General features: G+C 44.3%; 1 protein-coding gene across 1 annotated transcript in view; it reads right to left on the reverse strand.

The window, feature by feature from the left end:
* pkd1a (polycystic kidney disease 1a) overlaps window positions 1-22,226 on the reverse strand; it is a 221,037-nt gene that overhangs the window by 105,033 nt on the left and 93,778 nt on the right. Inside the window, exons 5-15 of the mRNA XM_086000509.1 lie at window positions 20,544-20,722; window positions 17,556-18,200; window positions 16,711-16,885; window positions 14,382-14,602; window positions 13,410-13,528; window positions 10,144-10,294; window positions 9,400-9,656; window positions 5,569-6,312; window positions 3,659-3,790; window positions 1,867-2,042; window positions 684-820 (exon numbers count right to left, since the gene is read on the reverse strand). Of these exons, the coding sequence (XP_085856635.1) occupies window positions 684-820; window positions 1,867-2,042; window positions 3,659-3,790; window positions 5,569-6,312; window positions 9,400-9,656; window positions 10,144-10,294; window positions 13,410-13,528; window positions 14,382-14,602; window positions 16,711-16,885; window positions 17,556-18,200; window positions 20,544-20,722 (2,936 nt within the window). The remainder of the gene's footprint in view (window positions 1-683; window positions 821-1,866; window positions 2,043-3,658; window positions 3,791-5,568; window positions 6,313-9,399; window positions 9,657-10,143; window positions 10,295-13,409; window positions 13,529-14,381; window positions 14,603-16,710; window positions 16,886-17,555; window positions 18,201-20,543; window positions 20,723-22,226) is intronic.

Consider the following 22,226-nt stretch of genomic DNA (forward strand, 5'->3'; position numbering starts at 1 on the left):
TCAAGGTCTTCTGTCGTGTTGTAGAAAAAGTTCCAATGTGAGTGCATGTCCCCCTGAGCCATTGGCTAACTAAAACATTTCAAAATTATTATTTATTTACACTAATAAATCGGCGCCAGAAGAAATAAATGCGGTTAGGAAGGCAACCAGAATCTAAGGGCCTGAAATGGATTTCTCACAGAAAATACAGGGGATTGTTCTGTTAACAAAATAGCAGCAATGTGTGGCTTTAAAGCCTGCAGAGGTGGGGGGAGGGGGAAGGGGTCATTTTCACCTTGAATTGGGTGATAACCCAGCAGAGCAGATCACCTGCTCATTGTAGAACCCGCCCATTTTTCACACGGTTGATATTAGTGGGATGAAGATCAGGTGGATTCTACAACGGGCAGGCAAGATTACCGCCCAGGTCAAGGAAAACATTTCCCCCCTCCCCCCACCCCCCACCCCCCCCCCCCCACCAACCCACACCCCCCCACACCATCCCGCTTTCTGAAAATATAATTTGGGAAGCAGGTCATTTAAAAAATAAAACGGTCATTCTCCTGCTTCTCATTACAAGAGGAGTTTCGCCCCCGAATTGCTTCCTTGCCGATCGCAACTGCAATGCACAACATTCTTACGCGAAGCGCGGCATCCTAACAAGCCAACAGCCACACACCAATGAGCCCATGCTCGCATCTTACCTGGGTTTTGGTATACGTGGGTAACATTTTGTTGCAGCACAGCTTGTTTGACAGTCAGGTGAGGAACTGAAAGACTGAGGTTATAGGGGCACCTGAACTGATAAACCTTATCACTGCTCCCATCTCCGAAACACCACCTGCAAAGCAACAGAAGCGCTCAGCACAGTTTCCCCACTTCTGCACATGTACAGATGTGTATGAGCTTTGTCGGGTACATGCACATTGGCCTTCCAAGTTTCGGGGGCTACACATAAAGCCCTTACGACCTGGTTACGCACATGTTGCACCGGCTTGCTGTGTGCCAAGTACCAGAAATGAAGGATTGGCTTCATGTAGGCATTCAGCCACGGCTTACATTGAACTCTGGGGCCCACCATTGGCTCCAAAGTACTTCGACTGGAGTCGACACAAAAAAAATCCTCTGAAGTCATCCAACATTTCCAATTGGTATCTATACACCCAACAACCACTGGCTCAGTGGTAGCATTCCGGTCTCTGAATCAAGAGGGTTGTGTTTGGGCCCCACTCCAGACAGCCCTGGCGAGTGGAGCGCTGTCGGAATACTGGATTGGCTTCCAGCAGGTGTCCTTGCAGTCTAAGGGTACAGGTGGCCCTTCTTCGTGCTGCAGGTCTGTAGGTAAGGGCTCTTTAGCTTAACTTGCAGCCCACCCTCAGAGAAGATACTTAGAAGATAACAACCGCGAGGAAGGCAATGGGAAATCACCTCAGCTGCCCTTCCCCAGTAAGAATCTCACACGGGTGACTTTAATTAGGACCTGCCCGAGCTGCAGAACACCACGGACAGACACCCAACAATCTTACAAAAGCAAAATACAGCAGATGCTGGAAATCTTAAACAAAAACAGTAAATGCTGGAAATACTCAGCAGGTCAAGCAGCACCTGTGGAGAGAGAAACAGAGTTAATGTTTCAGGTCGCTGACCTTTCGTCAGAACCCAACAATCTTATTGGCCTTCTTATTCAAACATTGTTAACCAGGAATTGTGGGAAGTCCACTCCCTTCTTCCTCGGTTGTGCATGCAGAGGCTACACTGAAAAGAAGCCAAGGTCTGCAGGCGCCAAGCGCGTATGCAGAGAACTTCAGCCGGCTTCTTCAGAAAGTGCAGGGTGAATTGGGAATGAATCACTATTTAGAAAGAAATAAGATAATTTCTACCATTTACCTGAATGTAGCATTGATGGCTGCATCTACTTTCACACTGGCAACAAATGTGTACGGGGTGCCTTCCACGAGGATGGCTGGAACACCAGAGACATTCAACTCAGCTAAGGGATTCCTCCTGTCCACTGTAACATTGCAAATAATCCTTTGGCTGCTCACGTGATTGGATGCGGTCAGCTGCAACATTAAACACAAGCTTTAACAGGCATTGCCAAGAAGGTGTTTCCTTTTTGTATATTGTCCTGGCCAATATTTATCCCTCAACCAACATCACTAAAACAAATGATCTGCTCATCATCACATTGCTCTTTGTGGGGCCTTGTTGTGCGCAAACTGGCTGCTGCGTTTCCCTACATTACAACAGTGACTGCACTTCAAACGTACTTCATTGGCTTTGGGACGCCCTGAGGCCATGAAAGGCGCTATATAACTGTAAGTCTTTCTTTCTATTAAATCAGTACTTCGTACAACATTGCATTCAATGGGTGACGTCTACCTGACAATCAAGCCATAGTTCGTAATCTTCTAGGTTCAGTTTCCAAAGGTTTGTATTCCACTCCTGTTTTCACCTCCCCTCCTTAAGATCTCAAGATAGCTTTAGCTGAAGAAAGCCTTTAAGCCCAGGTGACCTCATCCTTCCAGAATTCCAACTCTGCTGGCTTCCCAGGACATCATCTAGTTGCTGTTTTTTTTGTCCTCCTGAAATTGAGGGGGTATTAAACAATGGCATCTTGCTCACAACTGCCACATTATGATTATCTGCTGCTCCAGTTGCTTCAAAAACTCAAGAGTGCCACTATGGGTGTGCAATGCTCTGATCCTTCCTCTAACTGGCCGTTCAGTGTTTGTGTGTACATAAGAACATAAGAAATAGGAGCAGGAGTAGGCCATATGGGCCCTCGAGTCTGCTCCGCCATTCAATAAGATCATGGCTGATCTTCTACCTCAACTCCACTTTCCCGTCCTATCCCCATATCCCTTGATTCCCTTTGTGTACAAAAATCTATCGCTTTCAGTCTTGAATATACTCAACAACTGCGCCTCCGCAGCCCTCTGGGGTTGAGAATTCCAAGGATTCACCACCCTCTGCATGAAGAAATTTCTCCTCATCTCAGTCCTAAATGGCCCACCCCTTATTCTGAGACTGTGACCCCTAGTTCTAGACTCTCCAGCCAGGGGGAACAGCCTCTCAGCATCTACCCCGTCAAGCCCTCTAAGACATTTATAAGTTTCAATGAGATCACCTCTCATTCTTCTACATTCCAGAGAATATAGGCCCATTCTACTCAATCTCTCCTTATGGAACAACCTGCTCATCCCAGGAATCAATCTAGTGAACTTTTGTTGCACCCCCTGTAAGGCAAGTATATTGTTCCTTCGGTAAGGAGACTGAAACTGTACACAATACTCCAAAGCTCTATATAATTGAAGAAAGATTTCCTTACTCTTATACACCAACTCCCTTGCGATAAAGGCTAACATACCAGTTGCCTTCCTACTAGCTTAAGTATGGTCCACTTTCCTGGCATACACATTCAGCCCAGTGTCCATGGAGGAGTTGAACTTGCCAACTTAACTTGGTTGGCTGAGGATCATTGACACCCCATTAGTTCCAGATGATACCAACATATAGGAAAGCTTCAAATTCGTCCAGCAGTAAAATGTAGCCATTTAGCATGACAGGAAGTCCTACTGCTTTGGCCGAAAAATTCGCAAACTGTGAGGGTGTGAGAGTATTGATGACTAGTAACCGGTAGACAGAACAACCAATTCCAGCCACCATTTCTACTTACTGAGAGTTTGTAAACAGCTTCAGTTCGGTAGATGACTTTGTACACTTGATTGTAATGTATGAAGGATGCCTTGTCATCAACAGTCCATTTAAACATGACGCTTGTTCCAGCACTCACTCTTGCAGTATAACTCTAGACACAGAAATACGGTTAAAACAATTGCAGAATGAAGTGGGTGCTGTGCTACCCTGTTACAGAATTTACTGTTTATAACCTCTATCAATATGAGAAAATATTCATGTCCAAACACTGTTTTGACGATTGCAATCGATTCTGGCTGCCACTGGTAATCTTGTCTCTTTTGTGTTAACTCAGCTCAATTGTCAACAAGATCATACCAACTCTATGATATTAGCTGTGGTATGAAGTATAATAATTCTCGGCTCTTTCTCCTTAATGCGGAGAAGGTTAAGTGGAGATTTAACAGACATGTTCAAAATTCGGAAGGGTTTTAATAGAGTAAATAAGGAGAAACTGTTTCCACTGGCAGGTGGGTTGGTAATCTCTCTCTCTCTCTCTCTCTTAGGCAGTCCCTCGGAACCGAGGATGACTTGCTTCCACATTAAAAATGAGTTCTCAGGTGACTGATGAGTCCAATGTGGGACCTACAGTCTCTGTCACAGGTGGTTGAAGGGACGGGTGGGTGGGGTGCTTGGGTTGACGTGCGCTCCTTGCGCTGGGCTTCCGCTTGCTCCCGGCGAAGAGACTCGAGGTAATCAGAGGACACAGATTCAAGCTAATTGGCAAACGAACCAGAGGGGAGATGAGGAGAATTTTTTTTGTGCAGCAGATCTGGAACGCGCTGCCTGAAAGGATGGTGGAAGCAGATTCAATAATAACTTTCAAAAGGGAATTGGATAAATATTTGAAAAGGAAAAAATTGCAGGGCTATGGGCAAAGAGCAGGGACTAATTGGATCGCTCTTTCAAAGAGCCAGCACAGGCACGATGGGCCGAATGGCCTCCTTCTGTGCTGTATGATTCTATGAAATTACACTTTGTCTCTTGCTGATTCTGTATTCTACACGAGCCTTCCCCTGATATAGCTCCTCGTTCCTACAGTTCAGCAAACAGTGTTTTGCATAGAATATTTCTGGGGAGGTGGGGGAGATTTCTGTATTTATCAAGGAGAATGGAACACATAACCACTTTAAGCATGTAGGGGGGTCATTTTGATTTTGGACGACAGTGTAAAATGGGCAATATCGATTCAGCCACCTGTTATACATCTCTCAATGGAAATGTGTAACGGGTGGCTGAATTGATAGCACCAGTTTTACACTGTCACCCAAAGTCAAAAGTACCCCCGCAGTATCAGCATGAAGAACTACCTGGTCAGGTATAGCACAAGTTAGACCCAGCTTGAATCTTTCCCTATACTACTAATTATCTTAACCACCCTTAACCCCAACCCCTGAAGAGCACCCCTAATTCAACTAATAGGAATTTTCCTTTTCCCACACCAGCCATTTTGGGACCTCTCTGATTAAGAGTACCAATATAGTGCTGAGTAATGAACAGAATCATTCTGCGGACCCATTTTGACTTGGAATGCCATTTCTAACACAAAAGACCAGAGACTTTTATCTCATCCATTAAGATTGGAACTGTACAAGTACTAGAGGTTAAAGGACAGCGTGCTTAACTCGTATTATCTAAATTCCCCAATCTTTATATATTATATTTTGTTGACCTGCTCTAATATTGGAAGACTGCCGATTCAATGAAAGATTGACATCTACTGCTCTGAGGCTGACTGATATTTCCAATCCTTCACCACTGTACACGAAAATAAATCAATACAGTCAATAAATGTAGTTGGAATGCTGTTTGGACTTCTGATTTAAAATAATGTCTGAAAAGAGCTGCAGAGTAAAGAAAGACTTACTAAAACTATAAAACGTATCTTACCACCAGAGAGTTGGACAACACCCTCACACTTGGGTCAGGCACGATCGTCAGTCCTTCAATCAGATCTTCAGCTTTCACTGCAAACGTCTTATTTACAGAGCTAACTTTGTTCTTTGCAGTGACGACAATACTTGTTAGATTGCAATCTTTGAAAGCAAGCGGGATATGCGAAAAGCAGGTATCATTATTATCCTTTTCACAGTTGGAGGAAAGCTCCGAAGGGCATATCGCCTCGCAGCTGAAGGTCTGATTGCTCCCGGACCAACATGTTGACGTCCTGTCAGAAGACTTGACCTTAACAATGATGATAGCTCGATTCTTTGGCACATAGAGTACGCCATTTTGTTTCTGCGGGTAAATAACACTGAAATCGGTTATTGGGGCCATGACCTGAACAGTGCAGGATATGTTGCTGTAAAATGGCCTGTTTTCCATTGTAGCTTGGTAGGTATAAAAGCCCGGTGATTGTTGCCCGTTGTGAAGCAGTGGACTGCTCGCAACAGTTTCTTGCCTGCGAGTGTAGAGCACGCGTAAGTTGCACACAGTGCCATCTGTCCAGTTGACATTGGTCAGGTTGCTCCGAAAATCTGTGTTCCCACTGGAATAGATTATGCTGAAGTAGCTTTGTTGCCAGGGCGACGATTCGTTCTGTTGACACTGTAAGAAAGTTCCGGGCTCGCCATCGTGTTGCATGGCGATGATGTCATGGGACTGCACTTCAATGCTTTCATTTCTCAGCAGTATCTAAACAGGGAGAAAAATTATAAACTTATTTTTCTAATATTCCGCTCATATTTAGAGGTTAACCTTAGCGGAAGGAAAAGGTTGGGATGATGGTCAATCAGTAGTGAGGATCTGACTGGGAGTTTAGAACTAGAGAACGAGCGTAAAATTAACAAACCTCACATGAGACTCGAAATTAGAAGGACTGAAGAGGGGCTTAATTAGCAATCTTGTTGTATGAGGCCCCTTGGGTCGGAACGATCATAATATGATCGAATTCTTCATTAAGATGGAGAATGAAGTAGTTGATTCAGAGACTAGGGTCCTGAATTTAAATAAAGGAAACCACGATGGTCTGAGGCGTGAGTTGGGTAGGATTGATTGGGGAATGTCACTCAAAGGGTTAATGGTGGATAGGCAATGGCAAACATTCAAAGACCGCATGGATGAACTACAGAATTTGTTCATCTCAGTTTGGCATAAAAATAAAACAAAAAAGGTGACTCAACTGTGGCTAACGAAGGAAATTAGGGATAGCATAAGATCCAAGGAGAGGACATATAAATTGGCCAAAAAAAGCAGTAATCCAGAGGATTGGGAGCAGTTTAGGATTCAACAAAGGAGGACAAAGGGATTAATTAAGAAAGGGAAAATAGAATGAGAGTAAGCTTGCTGGGAACATAAAAACTGACTGTAAAAGCTTTTATAGATATGTGAAGAGAAAAAGATTGGTGAAGTCAAGCGTAGGTCCCTTGCAGTCAGAATCAGGGGAATTTATAATGGGGAACAAAGAAATGGCAGATTCAATTAAATACATATTTTGGTTCTGTCTTCACAAAGGAGGACACAAATAACCTCCCAGAAATGTTGGGGAACATAGGGGCTGATGAAAAGGAGGAACTGAAAGAAATCAGTATTTGTAGGGAAATGGTGTTAGGGAAATTGATGGGATTGAAGGCTGATAAATCCCCAGGGCCTGATAATCTACATCCTAGGGTACTTAAGGAAGTGGCCCTAGAAATAGTAGATGCATTGCTGATCATCTTCCAACATTCGATGGAATCTGGAACAGTACCCATGGACTGGAGGGTAGCTAATGTTACCCCACTATTCAAAAAAGGTGGTAGAGAGAAAACGGGGAATTACAGACCGGTAAGCCTGACATCGGTAGTGGGGAAAATGCTAGAGTCCATTATAAAAGATGTAATAGCAGAGCACTTGGAAAACAGTGACAGGATCGGACAAAGTCAACATGGATTTACAAAAGGTAAATCGTGCTTGACTAATCTACTGGAATTTTTTGAGGATGTAACTAGTAAAATAGATAAGGGAGAACCAGTGGATGTGGTGTATTTGGACTTTCAGAAGGTTTTCGATAAGGTCCCACATAAGAGATTAGCGTGTAAAGTTAAGGCACATGGGATTGGGGGCAAGGTATTGACTTGGATAGAGAACTGGTTGGCAGATAGAAAGCAAAGAGTTGGAATAAACGGGTCTTTTTCCGAGTGGCAGGCAGTGACTAGTGGGGTACCGCAGGGATCGGTGCTAGGACCCCAGCTATTCACAATATATATTAATGATCTAGACAAAGGAACTAGATGTAATATCTCCAAATTTGCAGACGACACAAAGCTGGGTGGGCATGTGTGCTGTGAGGAGGATGCTGAGAAACTACAGGATGATTTGGACAGGTTGGGTGATTGGGCAGAAGCATGGCAGATGCAATATAACGTGGATAAATGTGAGGTTATCCACTTTGGTGTCAAAAACAGGAAGGCAGATTATTATCTGAATGGCAATAGATTGGGAGAAGGGGAAGTGCAACGAGACCTGGATGTCCTTGTGCACCAGTCGCTGAAGGTAAGCATGCAGGTGCAGCAGGCGGTTAAGAAGGCAAATGGTATGTTGGCCTTCATAGCGAGAGGGTTTGAGTACAAGAACAAGGATGTCTTGCTGCAGTTGTACAGGGCCGTGGTGAGACCACATCTTGAGTATTGTGTGCAGTTTTGGTCGCCTTATCTGAGGAAGGATATTCTTGCAATGGAAGGAGTTCAGCGAAGATTCACCAGGCTGATACCTGGGATGGCAGGAACGACGTATGAGGAGAGATTGGGTCGGTTGGGCTTGTACTCGCTGGAGTTTAGAAGAATGAGAGGGGATCTCATTGAAACTGATAAAATTCTGGCAGGATTGGACAGACTAGATGCAGGGAGGATGTTCCCGATGGTCGGGGAATCCAGAACTGGGTTCACAGTCTAAGGATAAGGGGTAGGCCTTTTAGGACAGAAATGAGGAGGAATTTCTTCACCCAGAGAGTGGTGAACCTGTGGAATTCTCTACCACAGAAGGCAGTAGAGGCCAATTCATTAAATATATTCAAGAAAGAGTTGGATATATTTCTTAAGGCTAAAGGGATCAAGGGGTATGGGGAGAAAGCAGGGACCGGGTACTGAACTTGGATGATCAGCCATGATCGCATTGAATGGCGGCGCAGGCTAGAGGGGCCGAATGGCCTACTCGTGCTCCTATCTTATATGTTTCTATGTTTGACTTTCCCGAGTCAGCGGAGAGCCTGTGCTTGCCCGCCCGTTGGTGCCGAGCCATCTTGAGGGCCAAGCGGGCGCTCTGCGGCAGCGCACCGGTTAGCGGGAGGGCGAGAAGTCAGGCAACTGCCAACTTGAGCCAGCCGACTGGTCAAGTTTGAGGCAGGTGGGTGGGGAGGGGGGGTTGTCGAACAGGCCGGCAGCTGGCCGGAGTCGCTTTGGTGAGGGGGATGCCCAGGAGAAGAACTGGCTCCCCCCGCCAAAAAGGAGACATTTCCTGGGCTGTTTTATAAGCGACCTCCAGCAGTCTCACTTAAGGACTTTTGGTCAGGCTGCCCATTCGTATGTGGAAATCGCAATCGTGGTCCTACAACTGGTGCAGGGCCGCAGTTTGCATATTTAAGCAGTCACACGCTTGTTTCAGGCAGGCAGGCTGTTTGCCCATCTACAGGCCTGACTGATTAACTGTCTCAAGTGATCTAGATAACTGGTTGCGCCCCAGGCTATGAAGAGAAATGGAAAAGACATCAAAGGCAACAATAGCGAAAGTGAACGATTATCTTACTACATAATGAGCGGAGCTCTCGGCTGGCACTGTGCAGGTAACTTCAGTCACAAAATCGTAACTTGGAAGGCTTCCACTGAAGCGTGACGGGGTTACCTTCAGACACCTAGTAAAGACATCAGTAGTGCATGGTCTTTTGAGCGGCAGGCAAGATTTAGCCAAACTGCACCACTTGGTGCCACTGGCGCAGCCATGGGTGGTGTTGCTGGGAGTTCGAGATAAGCACAAAGCAAACGGCGTGCATAATTCTTCATTGTCTGGAAGAATAAATTGTCCAATTGTTTTGAAAGTAGATATATTTTTGGAAACTTTCTCCAGTACAATTGCAAAGAAAAAGATACACATTTTCAGTTTCAATTTTCTTAACATTTATAATCAATTACTGTGTGTATAATTTTGTGTGGAATTTTATATTTATTATATATATGTGAAACTCGCTACCACAGGAAGTGGTTGAGGCAAATAGCTTAGATGTTTTTAAAAGGAAACTAGATGAGTACATGAGATAAAAGGGAATAGAAAGATATGCTGAAAGGCTGAGATGAGGTACAGTAGATGGAATGGGAGGAGACGCGTGTGAAGTAAAAACACCAGCACAGACGAATTGGGCCGAATGGCCTGTTTTTGTGCTGTATATTCTATGTAATATATATATATATAATAAAATTGTTGTCCACTTAAGCTAAGAATTTGAGATCTCCTGACAAATTTCTCATGCAGTGACTTCCATTATTAAGCCGTTACCTGGTGTCACAAGGTGCAGGTCTGTTCCAGCACATCTTGGTCGGTAGATCTTAAATCTCACCTGGACAGCGTGGTTCACATTTTGTGTGGCCAATTCAACCACTGACACGAAACCTTTATGATTGAACCAAAGGCCTGGGAAGACCATGAGCTACAAGACCAAAATATGGACAAAAGAATTAGCAACTGGTTTGATATAGAGAAGGGGAAACAAATCTTCTCCCTTTTCCCGTTTCTGGTAACACCTTGACTAAGAATTGTATTTAACTGAAGTAAAAATTGCATTTACCTCCATGGCCTCTCCACTCTTTATCTTGGTAATCTCCTTCAGCCCCAACCCTCCGAGATTTATGCACTCCTCCAATTCTGGCCTCTTGAGCATCCCCGATTTTAATTGCTCCACCAGTGATGGCCGTCCCTTCAACTGCCAAGGCTCGAAGCTCTGGAACACACTCCCTAAACCTCTCCGCCTCACCACCTCGCTTTCCTCCTTTAAGATGCTCCTTAAAACCTACCTCATCTGCTCTAATATCTCCTTATGTGGCTCGGTGTCAAAGTCTGTCTGATAACGCTCCTGTGAAGCGCCTTGGGATGTTTTATTATGTTAAAGGCGCTATATAAATGCAAGGTGTTGTTGCTGTTGTAAACTCTGTAGACAAATCGTTAATAGATGTGTTGGGGAATGGAATATTTTCTATTTGTGGCTAGCCAATGTCAGCACCTAGTGCTCTCAAGCCAGATATAGCATCTAGTTGCACAGTGAAGTAGCAGTCTTGGTTCAGTGGTTGCACGCTTGCCTTTAAGTCAGAAGGTATGCGGGTTCAAACCCCAAACCCGGGACTTGAACATGCAATCCAGGCTGACAATTGCATGCTAAGGGTTTGCTGCACTGTTTGGGGTGCCGTCTTTCGAATGAGACGTTAAGCTGAGGCCCCGTCTGCCCTCTCAGGTGGACATAAAACACCCATGGCGCTTTTTTGAAGAAGATCTCCCTGGTGGCCTGGCCAATATTTATCCCTCAACCGACATTACTAAAATGGATTATCTGGTCATTTATCACATTGCTGTTTGTGGGATCTTGCCATGCACAAATTGGCTACTGCCTTTCCCTACATTACAACAGTGGCTGTTATTTGGGATGTTCTGAGCACATGAAAGGTGCTATATAAATGCAAGCTATTTCTTTCTTTCTAAAACCCCCTCTAATCTGCCCCCAAAATTACAGAGGTAATTTTCAATGTTACTGCCTGTGTGGTATCTTGGTGGGGCAGATTGCTGGGTAACTTTAGATAGTTTCAATGGGGTGAAAATCGGGCAGGCTCTACAATGGGTGGGTGAAACATTCTGCCAGGTTACTACCCAGGCGGCCAATTTGAAAACTACCCCTATATCACAGCTTCAACCTTGGAGTAACACCCCTGTTGCACTGGAGTAACATCTCTATTGCACTGGAGTAACAATCCTATTGTGCTGGAGTAACACTCCTATTGCATTGGAGTAACACCCCTTTTACACTGGAGTAACACCCATGTTGCACTGGAGTAACATCTCTATTGCACTGGAGTAACACTCCTAAGACACTGGAGTAACACTCCTATTGCACTGGAGTAACACTCTTTTTGCACTGGAGTAACATCCCTATTGCACTGGAGTAACACTCCTTTTACACTGGAGTAACACCCCTGTTGCACTAGAGCTACACTCCTATTGCACTGGAGTAACAACCCACTGCACTGGAGTAACAACCCATTGCACTGGAGTAACAACCCATTGCACTGGAGTAACAACCCATTGCACTGGAGTAACAGCCCTTTTGCACTGGAGTAACAGCCCTTTGCACTGGAGTAACAGCCCTTTGCACTGGAGTAACACCCTTTGCACTGGAGTAACACCCCTATTGCACTGGAGTAACACCCCTATTGCACTGGAGTAACACCCCCTTGCACTGGAGTAACACCCCTTTGCACTGGAGTAACACCCCTTTGCACTGGAGTAACAGCCCTTTTGCACTGGAGTAACACTCCTTTGCACTGGAGTAACAACCCTTTGCACTGGAGTAACAGCCCTTTTGCACTGGAGTAACAGCCCTTTTGCACTGGAGTAACACCCCTATTGCACTGGAGTAACAGCCCTTTTGCACTGGAGTAACACTCCTTTGCACTGGAGTAACACCCCTTTGCACTGGAGTAACAGCCCTTTGCACTGGAGTAACAGCCCTTTTGCACTGGAGTAACAGCCCTTTTGCACTGGAGTAACAGCCCTTTTGCACTGGAGTAACACCCCATTGCACTGGAGTAACAGCCCTTTGCACTGGAGTAACAGCCCATTGCACTGGAGTAACACCCCTGTTGCACTGGAGTAACAGCCCTTTGCACTGGAGTAACAGCCCTTTGCACTGGAGTAACACCCCTGTTGCACTGGAGTAACAGACCATTGCACTGGAGTAACAGCCCTTTTGCACTGGAGTAACAACCCTTTGCACTGGAGTAACAGCCCTTTTGCACTGGAGTAACAGCCCTTTGCACTGGAGTAACAGCCCATTGCACTGGAGTAACAGCCCTTTGCACTGGAGTAACACCCCATTGCACTGGAGTAACAGCCCTTTGCACTGGAGTAACACTCCTTTTGCACTGGAGTAACACCCCATTGCACTGGAGTAACAGCCCTTTTGCACTGGAGTAACACTCCTTTTGCACTGGAGTAACAGCCCTTTTGCACTGGAGTAACACCTCATTGCACTGGAGTAACACCCCTATTGCACTAACGTGACATTTTTCATTTCCCACACAAGCTATCCTGTGGCCTCTCTCAGTGAGTCTGCCGAATTTGAGGTAATTTTGCACCGAGCCCATGCCCATTAGAAACTGAATTGAGACGGCCCAAACCCATTTCTCTATTAAGTAATGAAAAATATGTCTAAATTCCCTCAGCCAACACCTAAAACAGATGATCTGGTCATTAACCCATTGCTGTTGGTGGGACCTTGCTGTGTGAAATTTGGCTGCCACATTTCTTACAACAGTGACTACACTTCAGAAGTACTTAATTGTTGGTGCAGCATTTTGGGATGTCCTGAGGGTTGTGAATGGCGCTATAGAAATGCAAATCTTTCTTTCTTTCCACACGGTGCAAGGAAAATTCAGTTTTCAAAACCAGCCAACCATAAAATGTGAACTTCGTAAACACACTCACCTCACGGTCATCTGACACACTCGCTTAGAAGCCGACTCTGTGCCCAAATGTAATGCAGGTAGACAATAACTTACCTCCACCAGCCCTGTAGATGTCGTTACATTGTTGTTCACGGTGATATTCTTTACAGGTAAATGTGTACTAAATGCTGGAGTTCCCAACAGAAAGTAAGCGGCACCTGGTATCTTTTCTGCTTTATAAAACACATAAAGAATGCTAGTTAAAGACAGGTTTGTAAATGGCCACAAAATAACTGTAAAGCACAAGGCGTTTCCAATTTTAAAATGAGTCACTAGCCAAAGATATTTCTCCAACTTATCTTTTATTAATTTACTTGGTAAATCTTAATCGTTGAGATAGTCACACTGGACAGGTTGTATCTTCTGCTTATTGTGAGCTTGTTATGGTGTATTTGGTAATAAACCCAGCGGGAAGATTTTCTCGGGTCTCGGCCTTTGTGACATCGTAAACCCAGCGGGAAGATTTCCTCGGGTCTCTGCGTTTACAACATCGCAAACCCAGCGGGAAGATTTCCTCGGGTCTCTGTGTTTACGACATCGTAAACCCAGCGGGAAGATTTCCTCGGGTCTCTGCGTTTACGACATCGTAAACCCAGCGGGAAGATTTCCTCGGGTCCCTGCCTTTGCGACATCGTAAACCCAGCGGGAAGATTTCCTCGGGTCTCTGCGTTTACGACATCGTAAACCCAGCGGGAAGAGCAGTGATGAGAAGGAATCTTCCCACCTTGAAACTTTTAAGCAAATTAAACTGTAACCACGCTTGCTTTGTGCTGAGTTAGCCAATCTCACCCACAGCAACTGACCTGAGTACCCCAGACTAGGGTATGAAAACATGGCATGACAGCCAAGGAATCATGCCCAAATATGGGTCAGTGCCTTCCGAAGACAACGGGAGGAAGGGTGAAAAAAATTGTGGGAGAAAAGCTATCATTATTGTCACATGAAGACTGTAATGAGGACCCCTAGACTAGTGAATTGTTAAGGAAGAAGTCTACTGTTAGCCATTTAATAATTTTATTCACAAACCTCCGGCTCTGTATTCACAAACGAAACTTCTTCTCATGGTACAGAGTTCTGTCTTCCATTCTCCTGCAAAGTTTGCGCCCATAAGCACGCAGGTATTATTGAGTAGCCTATTTGGTTGCCCAGGAAACCAGTCCTGAAAGTTTTCAAGGGTAGACCCGTCCACCCACTGCAGTGTTCCAGCACCAGCAGTATCACTGAGACCTATCCACACAGGATGCTCGCTGCAACATAAACAAGAGGGAGTTAAACCGATCATAGGGATTACAAAATAACCTAACTGAAAGGCCTCCTCTGAATGTAGCAGGTGTGATCTCAGTGGTAAGAGATAATCCAGCAGGAAAACAATGTAAGAGAAATGTAAGTAGTTAAATATCTGTGGGTTAGGGTTAGGGCAGGAAAGCTTACCAACTCTGATTAAAAAGAATGTATTTTCTTAGAAAAGAGAAGGCTGAGGTGTGACTTGATAATTCTTTTAAGATCTTTTAAGATAATGAAAGGGTTTGATAGGGTAGACACAGAGAAAAATGTTCCACTTGTGGGTAAGTCCAAAGCTAGAGGTAATAGATAAATATAAGATCGTCACTAATAAATCCAATAGGGAATTCAAGACTTACATTTATATAGCGCCTTTCACGACCACCGGACATCTCAATGTGCTTTACAGCCAATGAAGTACTTTTGAAGCGTAGTCACTGTTGTAATGTGGGAAACGCAGCAGCCAATTTGCACACAGCAAGCTCCCACAAACAGCAATGTGATAGTGACCAGATAATCTGTTTTTGTTATGTTGATTGAGGGATAAATATTGGCTAGGACACCGGGGATAACTCCCCTGCTCTTCTTCGAAATAGTGGCATGGGATTTTTTACATCCACCTGAGAGGGCAGACGGGGCCTCGGTTTAACGTCTCATCCAAAAGACGGCACCTCTGACAGTGCAGCATTCCCTCAGCACTGCACTGGACTGTCAGCCTAAATTTGTGTGCGCAAGTTCCATGGAGTGGGACTTGAACCCACAACCTTCTGGTTCAGAGGTGAGTGTGCTACCCACTGAGCCACAGCTGACATACAATGCAAGTTCTACTTTCAGGAGAAACTTCTTTACCCAGAAATTGGTGAGAATGTGGAACTCCTGACCACAAGGAGTAGTTGAGGCGAATAGCAAAGATGCTTTTAAGAGAAAGCTAGATAAACACATGAGGGAGAAAGGAATGGAAGAATATGCTGATAGGGTTAGATGAAGAGGGGTGAGAGGAGGCTCGTGTGGAGCATAAATGCCAGCATAGACCAGTTGGGCCGAATGGCCTGGTTCTGTGTTGTACACTCAATGTAACTCGATGTAACAGCAGGTGTGTCACACTGTCCACGATAAGGTATCTTGCTACTTACACAGAAAAAAAGACCACGATTGTTGGGGGGAAGAGGGTGTCAAGCCCAGTGACTAAGTGTGAGCTAGATGCAAAAATAAGGGCGTTTTTCATTTTAGCTTTGACACTTAAAACATTTTTTTACACAACGTGTTGTTATGATCTGGAATGCACTGCCTGAAAGGATGGTGGAAGCAGATTCAATAGTACCTTTCAAAAGCGAATTGGATAAATACTAGAAGGGAAAACATTTTGCCTCTTCCCGAAGGCTCAGTTCTCTGAAAGTGGAACTTGCATTTTATGTGTAATCCATTTAAATGAGATGTTATTGCTTAACTGCAGTCTTCAAGAGAGTCACAATTACAAACAAGTACTCCAGTCTGACAGTGACCAATCATTGTGAGTACAAGTTTTCCTCAGCACTGAAGTAAGGAAAGTGAGGCACTTGTTGTCGTCCATGTTACTGAGCAAAAGGCAGATGCTCAAAACATTGAATGGCCTTTCTCTACATCATTCACATTCACGACACATTATCATTCATATGCAGACTTGCTCTTTGATCCTGAATGCATTAGCTACATGTGTTGTGCTGGCAAATGGAGTTCTTGTTTGTTCGTCAGGCTAACAACAACAACTTGCATTTGTATAGCGCCTTTAACGCAGTAACACGTCCCAAGGGACTTCACAAGAGCGATGATCAAACAAAATTTGACACCGAGCCACATAAGGAGGTATTAGGACAGCTGGCCAAAAGCTTGGCTTAAGAGGTAGGTTTTAAGGAGCGTCTTAAAGGAGGAGAGAGAGGTGGAGAGGCAGAGAGGTTTAGGGAGGGAATTCCAGAGCTTAGGACCTAGGCAGCTGAAGGCACAGCCGAAAAGGATTACTGAGAGCTATTCACTTATGGGAGAAGAACCCATTATGTAGGAGTGCATGAGAAACAATAGACAACAATATGTAGCTTACCATCCTGTAATGTTTACTATAAAATTCTGAATTTCGGGACTTTTTATAATTGCCAGGTCACCATCGCTGTGAGATTGACAGAAGTGACGAGCCATTCGCCACGTGGAACTATTTGTAACCAGCCTATAGCAGTGATTGTTGCTCAAATGTCCACCTAATGGACAAAATGGAGTTTCTGTGGAAAAGTACAAATAAAAAACATAAATTAGGAACATTTCTTCATTAGGATGTTGACTTGATAAGAGAAGGGGATCACTGTTGAAGGAAGTTGAGTTGTATGACTCCAGAAAGGGCACTTTACACCAGGGGTTTTTCTCTGGTGAGGGAAAACCAGACCAGCATCTTGCTGGAACATAGGAACAGGAGTAGGCCATTCAGCCCCTCGAGCATATTCTACCATTCTACTAGATCACGGCTGATCTGTACCTCAACTCCATTTACCCGTCTTTGCTCCATCTCTCTTGATACCCTCACTGAACAGAAATCTCAGTCTTGAAAATTTCATTTGACCCAGAATTCACAGCCTTTAGGGGGAGGGTGGTGGGGCAGGAGAGCTCTAGATTTCCACTACCTTTTGTGTGGAAAAAGTGCCTCCTAATTTCACTGCTAAATGGTCCAATCTCTAATTTTAAGATTATGCCCCCTTGTTCTGGGCAACTAGGGATGGGCAATAAATGTCAGCCTTGCCTGCGACATCCACATCTCGAGAATGAATATTTTTTTTTAAATAGCTTGGGTAAGATAAGGACAGCCAGAGCCTTTGAAACTATACCTAGCGAGAGTCCACACCTTCAGAAGGAAATTGGAGAACAGGAATTTGTTAATCAGTTTGCCTTTTTACTCACCTTTTATTGTGCCATCATTAGATGCTGTAACACTCCACAATGCTGTAACACTGTTGCTGTCCCAGTTATAGATCCTAACGTCAATGCTTTTATTCGTCTGCACTACAAGAGGACAAGTCATTTCCAGCCTTCCAGGGGGAATGACGACATTTATTTCTACGTGCAGTGAGGTAAGCTTGCTGCCCACAGAGAATGCGACACTGACCAGGTATGTCCCTGGGAGACCGTATTTGTGGAACACTGCATGGTTGGTAGTGTTGAAAAGTGGAGACAGATCTCCAAAGTCCCACTGGAAAGTGCTAACATTAACTAAAGTCTTAACAGTCAGCCGTGCGGCCTCAAAAAGGCTAAAAGTGCGTAGTTCAGCAAAATTCGCAATTGTAACTTCAAATGCTTGTTGTATAAAAGTGCAGCCACAGACCTGAATAAACTCTCTGTCTATCTCCCCTTGTGTACATACAGAGACTGAATCCGGTTCAAGTTTGGAGCCACATAAACATTGGCTCTCATTGTCCAAGGCAGCATACAGTTCACCCTCATTAAAACAGACTGCAATGCAGTTTTCTCTGCTGGACTTCAAAGATGTCACCAAGGATAAATTTACGATAGACTGTCTGTCAGGTGAGCAGGCCACAAACTCAGACCCTGAAAAAAACCAAGAAATTATAGTGTAAAGCCTGCCCGAAACATCCCAAATATATTCAAAAGCAAAATACATCTAAAATGCTTAATACATAGAATACATTCATGCATTATATGGAGAGACTGGAGAAGCTGGGGTTGCTCTCCTTAGAGCAGAGAAGCTGAAAAGGAGATTTGACTGAGGCGTTCAAAATCCTGAACGGTTTTGATGGAGTAACTAAGGAGAAACTGTTTCCAGTGGCAGACGGGTTGGTCATGACAAAACATTTTTTTTACGCAGCGAGTTGTTATGATCTGGAATGCACTGCCTGAAAGGGGGGTGGAAGCAGATTCAGTAGTACCTTTCAAAAGTGAATTGGATAAATACTAGAAGGGAAAACATTTACAAGGGCTATGGGGAAAGATCGGGGGAGCGGGACTAATTGCATAGCTCTACCAAAGAGCCAGCACAGGCACGATGGGCTGAATGGCCTCTTTCTGTGCTGTATCAGTCCATGATTTGATGATTCTATATGCAGTGTTGTGCACAGTCATCACACAGCACCTGTTATTTGAAAACAATATATGGCATGCACGGTAAGCGGGTGGTATGTAACGGAAGACGATGGCTGTGTGAGATCTTGGGGACAAGAGAAAAACTAATTTTCATCAAACATGAGGAGCTAAGCAGTTGTATGACTGTTTAATTTCAGTATTGTTGAAAAGTGTTGCAACAATATTAATTTTAAAATGATTGGAAATCATGTACATTTTCAGTGTACTAAGGTATTCCTTTCTGCCATCTCACACTGTCTGTCTATATAGATAAATGTATGCAGACATACATCAAATATTTAAGTAATCGCTACTGGCCCGTCCTAATTAAGGAGTTTATTTGTCCAGCATTGGCACTAGCCCCTTTGAAAATGATTGACAAGACTTCAGCCAATGGAAATAGTGATCTTACATCATGTTTGAAGCTATGGTAGACAAACGCAACACACCACTCCTGCTTCATTTCCCTAATGATCCTCTTGGCCTCAGGATGTGCCCCATCATTATCTGCCTTTGTAGCATCTCAGTTGCTTGAAAGAGGTTTTAAGTGCAGCTTTATAAGAACATAAGAAATAGGAGCAGGAGTAGGCCATTTGGCCCCTCGAGCCTGCTCCGCCATTTAATGAGATCGTGGCTGATCTGATCTTGGGCACAGCTCCATTTCCCTGCCCGCTCCCCATAATCCATCACTCCCTTATTGTTCAAAAATCTGTCTATCTCCACCTTAAATATATTCAATGACCCAGCCCCCACAGCTCTCTGGGGCAGAGAATTCCACAGATTTACGACCCTCTGAGAGAAGAAATTCCTCCTCATCTCAGTTTTAAATGGGCGACCCTTTATTCTGAAACTATGCCCCCTAGTTCTAGATACCCCCACGAGGGGAAACATCCTCTCTGCATCTACCTTGTCGAGCCCCCTCAGTATCTTATATGTTTCAATAAGATCACCTCTCATTCTTCTAAACTCCAAAGTATAGCCCTGCTTTCGCCTAAGCGCTCTCCGTCCATTTGCAGTTACATCTTATAGGATCCTGCTTAGTGGATGAGCAGCAAGCAGGCCCTAGCTTTAGTTTGCTTACGATACTTAAGGCTAAAGGGATCAAGGGATATGGGGAGAAAGCAGGGACAGGGTACTGAATTTGGATGATCAGCCATGATCTCATTAAATGGTGGATCAGGCTTGAGGGGCCGAATGGCCTACTCCTGCTCCTATCTTCTATGTTTCTATACTGACTTAGGGTTGCCACCCCTCCAGGATTGGCCTGGAGTCTCCAGGAACTGAAGATTAATCTCCAGGACACTGCTGCCAGCAACCCAGGAGAAAAATAATAAGGACATTAAAAAAACTCTGTTTTTTTCATTCCCTTTGAACACTTTTGTATATTAGTTATAAAAATAGTGGAGACGGGAAATAGACTGTTTGACTGACATTCAAGAGTCATCCAATCGGGTAATGAAGAATCTGTTCGCTTTCCAGTCCGTTAGGATGGACCCGTCGGGCGACCAATGGCGGGCGTGTGGGGGGCGGGGCGGTTGGAGGCGAGAGGTCATGTGATGAAGCCTCCAGGAATACGTCCAACCAGAGTTGGCAACCCCACTCTGGCTGCAGACACAAGACAATCATTGGCCACAGCCTCTGCCGTCAAGTCTGCCCTATCGGCAGTCTCACGGATCCAGTCCCAAGCTTTGTGCTCGGCAGTCTCCTTGTTGCCATTCTATTGCTTGACAAAGTTCAACGCTTTTCGAGCTAAACCATAAGCTAATAATTGATGAACATTAACTGCACGTTGCTAAAGCGGTTGATACTCACCGTAGAAAAGGCTTGAAAAATTAACACTTAACACAGACACGTTTTTTAGCTTTGAAGGTTTGGCACACTTTATGAATTCACTATCGACGATGATTACTCCATTTGCTTCCTCCTCACTCATCCAGGTTGGTAACCAGGAAAGGTTACAGTCACAAACAAACTCATTAAAGCTCAAGTTTCTGAAAGATTGAACAGTTAAGAATTTGTATTATTGATTTGCTTCGTTTCGTAAATGCAAAAGAACTGCGCGCAGACCAGCTAAGAACCTTTACCAGTCCTTAAAGCTGTAGCCAGTTCACCTTAAACGTTACTGAAACATTCGTAATGCTTTATTCAACAAAAGGGCAAAGATGAAACGTATGAAAGACTGTTGTACGATGGTTGTGTTATAGAAGCAAGGACTGAAATAAAATGACTGCCATTCACTAGCAGTGTAATGCCTTGGGAAATATATTTAATTAATTGTCCAGCATAACAATACACCTTTGCGTGTGTATAGGGTTGTGTGTGTAAAGCTGACAGGGTGAGATGAAGAGAGGCGGGAGGAGGCTCATGTTGAGCATAAACACTGGTATGGAGCAGTTGGGCTGAATGGCCTGGTTCTGTGCTGTACATTCTTTGTAATTCTACGTAATGTCTTTGGATTTAATATACTGTATAAAAGGGTAGCTGTGGACTCGCATTCACTGAGGTCTGATGAGAGTACCAGGCAGTTGTTTTTACTCAGAGCTGCTCCCCATTATTATTGGCCATCTTCTTTACCAGCCTCCCATGACGAGATCTTAACATCAGCTTCCTGAGGCAACAGACTACAGGCCTGGTTTTCCCCTTAGGACATTTACTGATGCTGTTTATCTTGGCATTCCTCACCGTAAATACAAATGAAGAGTTGCTTCAGCGACAGCAGGCAGCTGATTTCTTACACTTTTTTCGTCCCTCCTCCATCTTCAGTACAATATATGTTTGAGATATGCAAAGGGGTAAAGGAGGACAAAGGATGGGAGATCCAGCCATCCTATGTTATCTGCATTAACCCTAACTGTAGGGAAAATTGAGCCCATTAAGGGAATCTCAGTACCAGAGGCTTGTTTGTTCTGGTTATGACCCTTCTTATAATATTGCAGGTACCTATAGATCTGGCTCAAAAAGTGCACCAATTCTATTAGAGCCTTCAGAACCAGGACACATTCCGTGCTGCAGCGCTAACTTTGCATAACATAGGATACTGCATGCGAGCTCAATAATATTTTAACGTCCAATTGGCAATACAGTCTCAACTAAACTTAGATTGACCATAAATTTATGATACTACTTTGGAAGGAACAGCAACTCATAGTTTTTTTTCCCCACCCAGCTTCCAGATTAGACCTTTGCTTGGCAATTTCTTCCTCATATAACTGCCCTTTGCCTCACATCCTGTCGTTTTCTCGCTCTCTTTTTCTCACGGGGTGAAAAGAAGTTGTCTTGTTTACCGATGTTTGGTGGGTTTCCATGGGGAAGATCAGCTAAGGTTGCAGGCTTGTACACACCCGTGGAATAGTTTTAACTATTTGACGAAAGCGCAGTCTTTTTTAACTATTGTATCTTATCCCAGGCGACGGGAGGATTCTGCCCATGAGCACCGTTGCTTAGCAGTTGCTCAGCATCTCACAAGCCTAACATAACCGCAGGATAGTACTCCAA

Source organism: Somniosus microcephalus, chromosome 11 (genome assembly GCF_052327205.1).
Source record: "Somniosus microcephalus isolate GS21.2 chromosome 11, FLI_Smic_1.0, whole genome shotgun sequence".
NCBI lineage: Eukaryota > Metazoa > Chordata > Chondrichthyes > Squaliformes > Somniosidae > Somniosus > Somniosus microcephalus.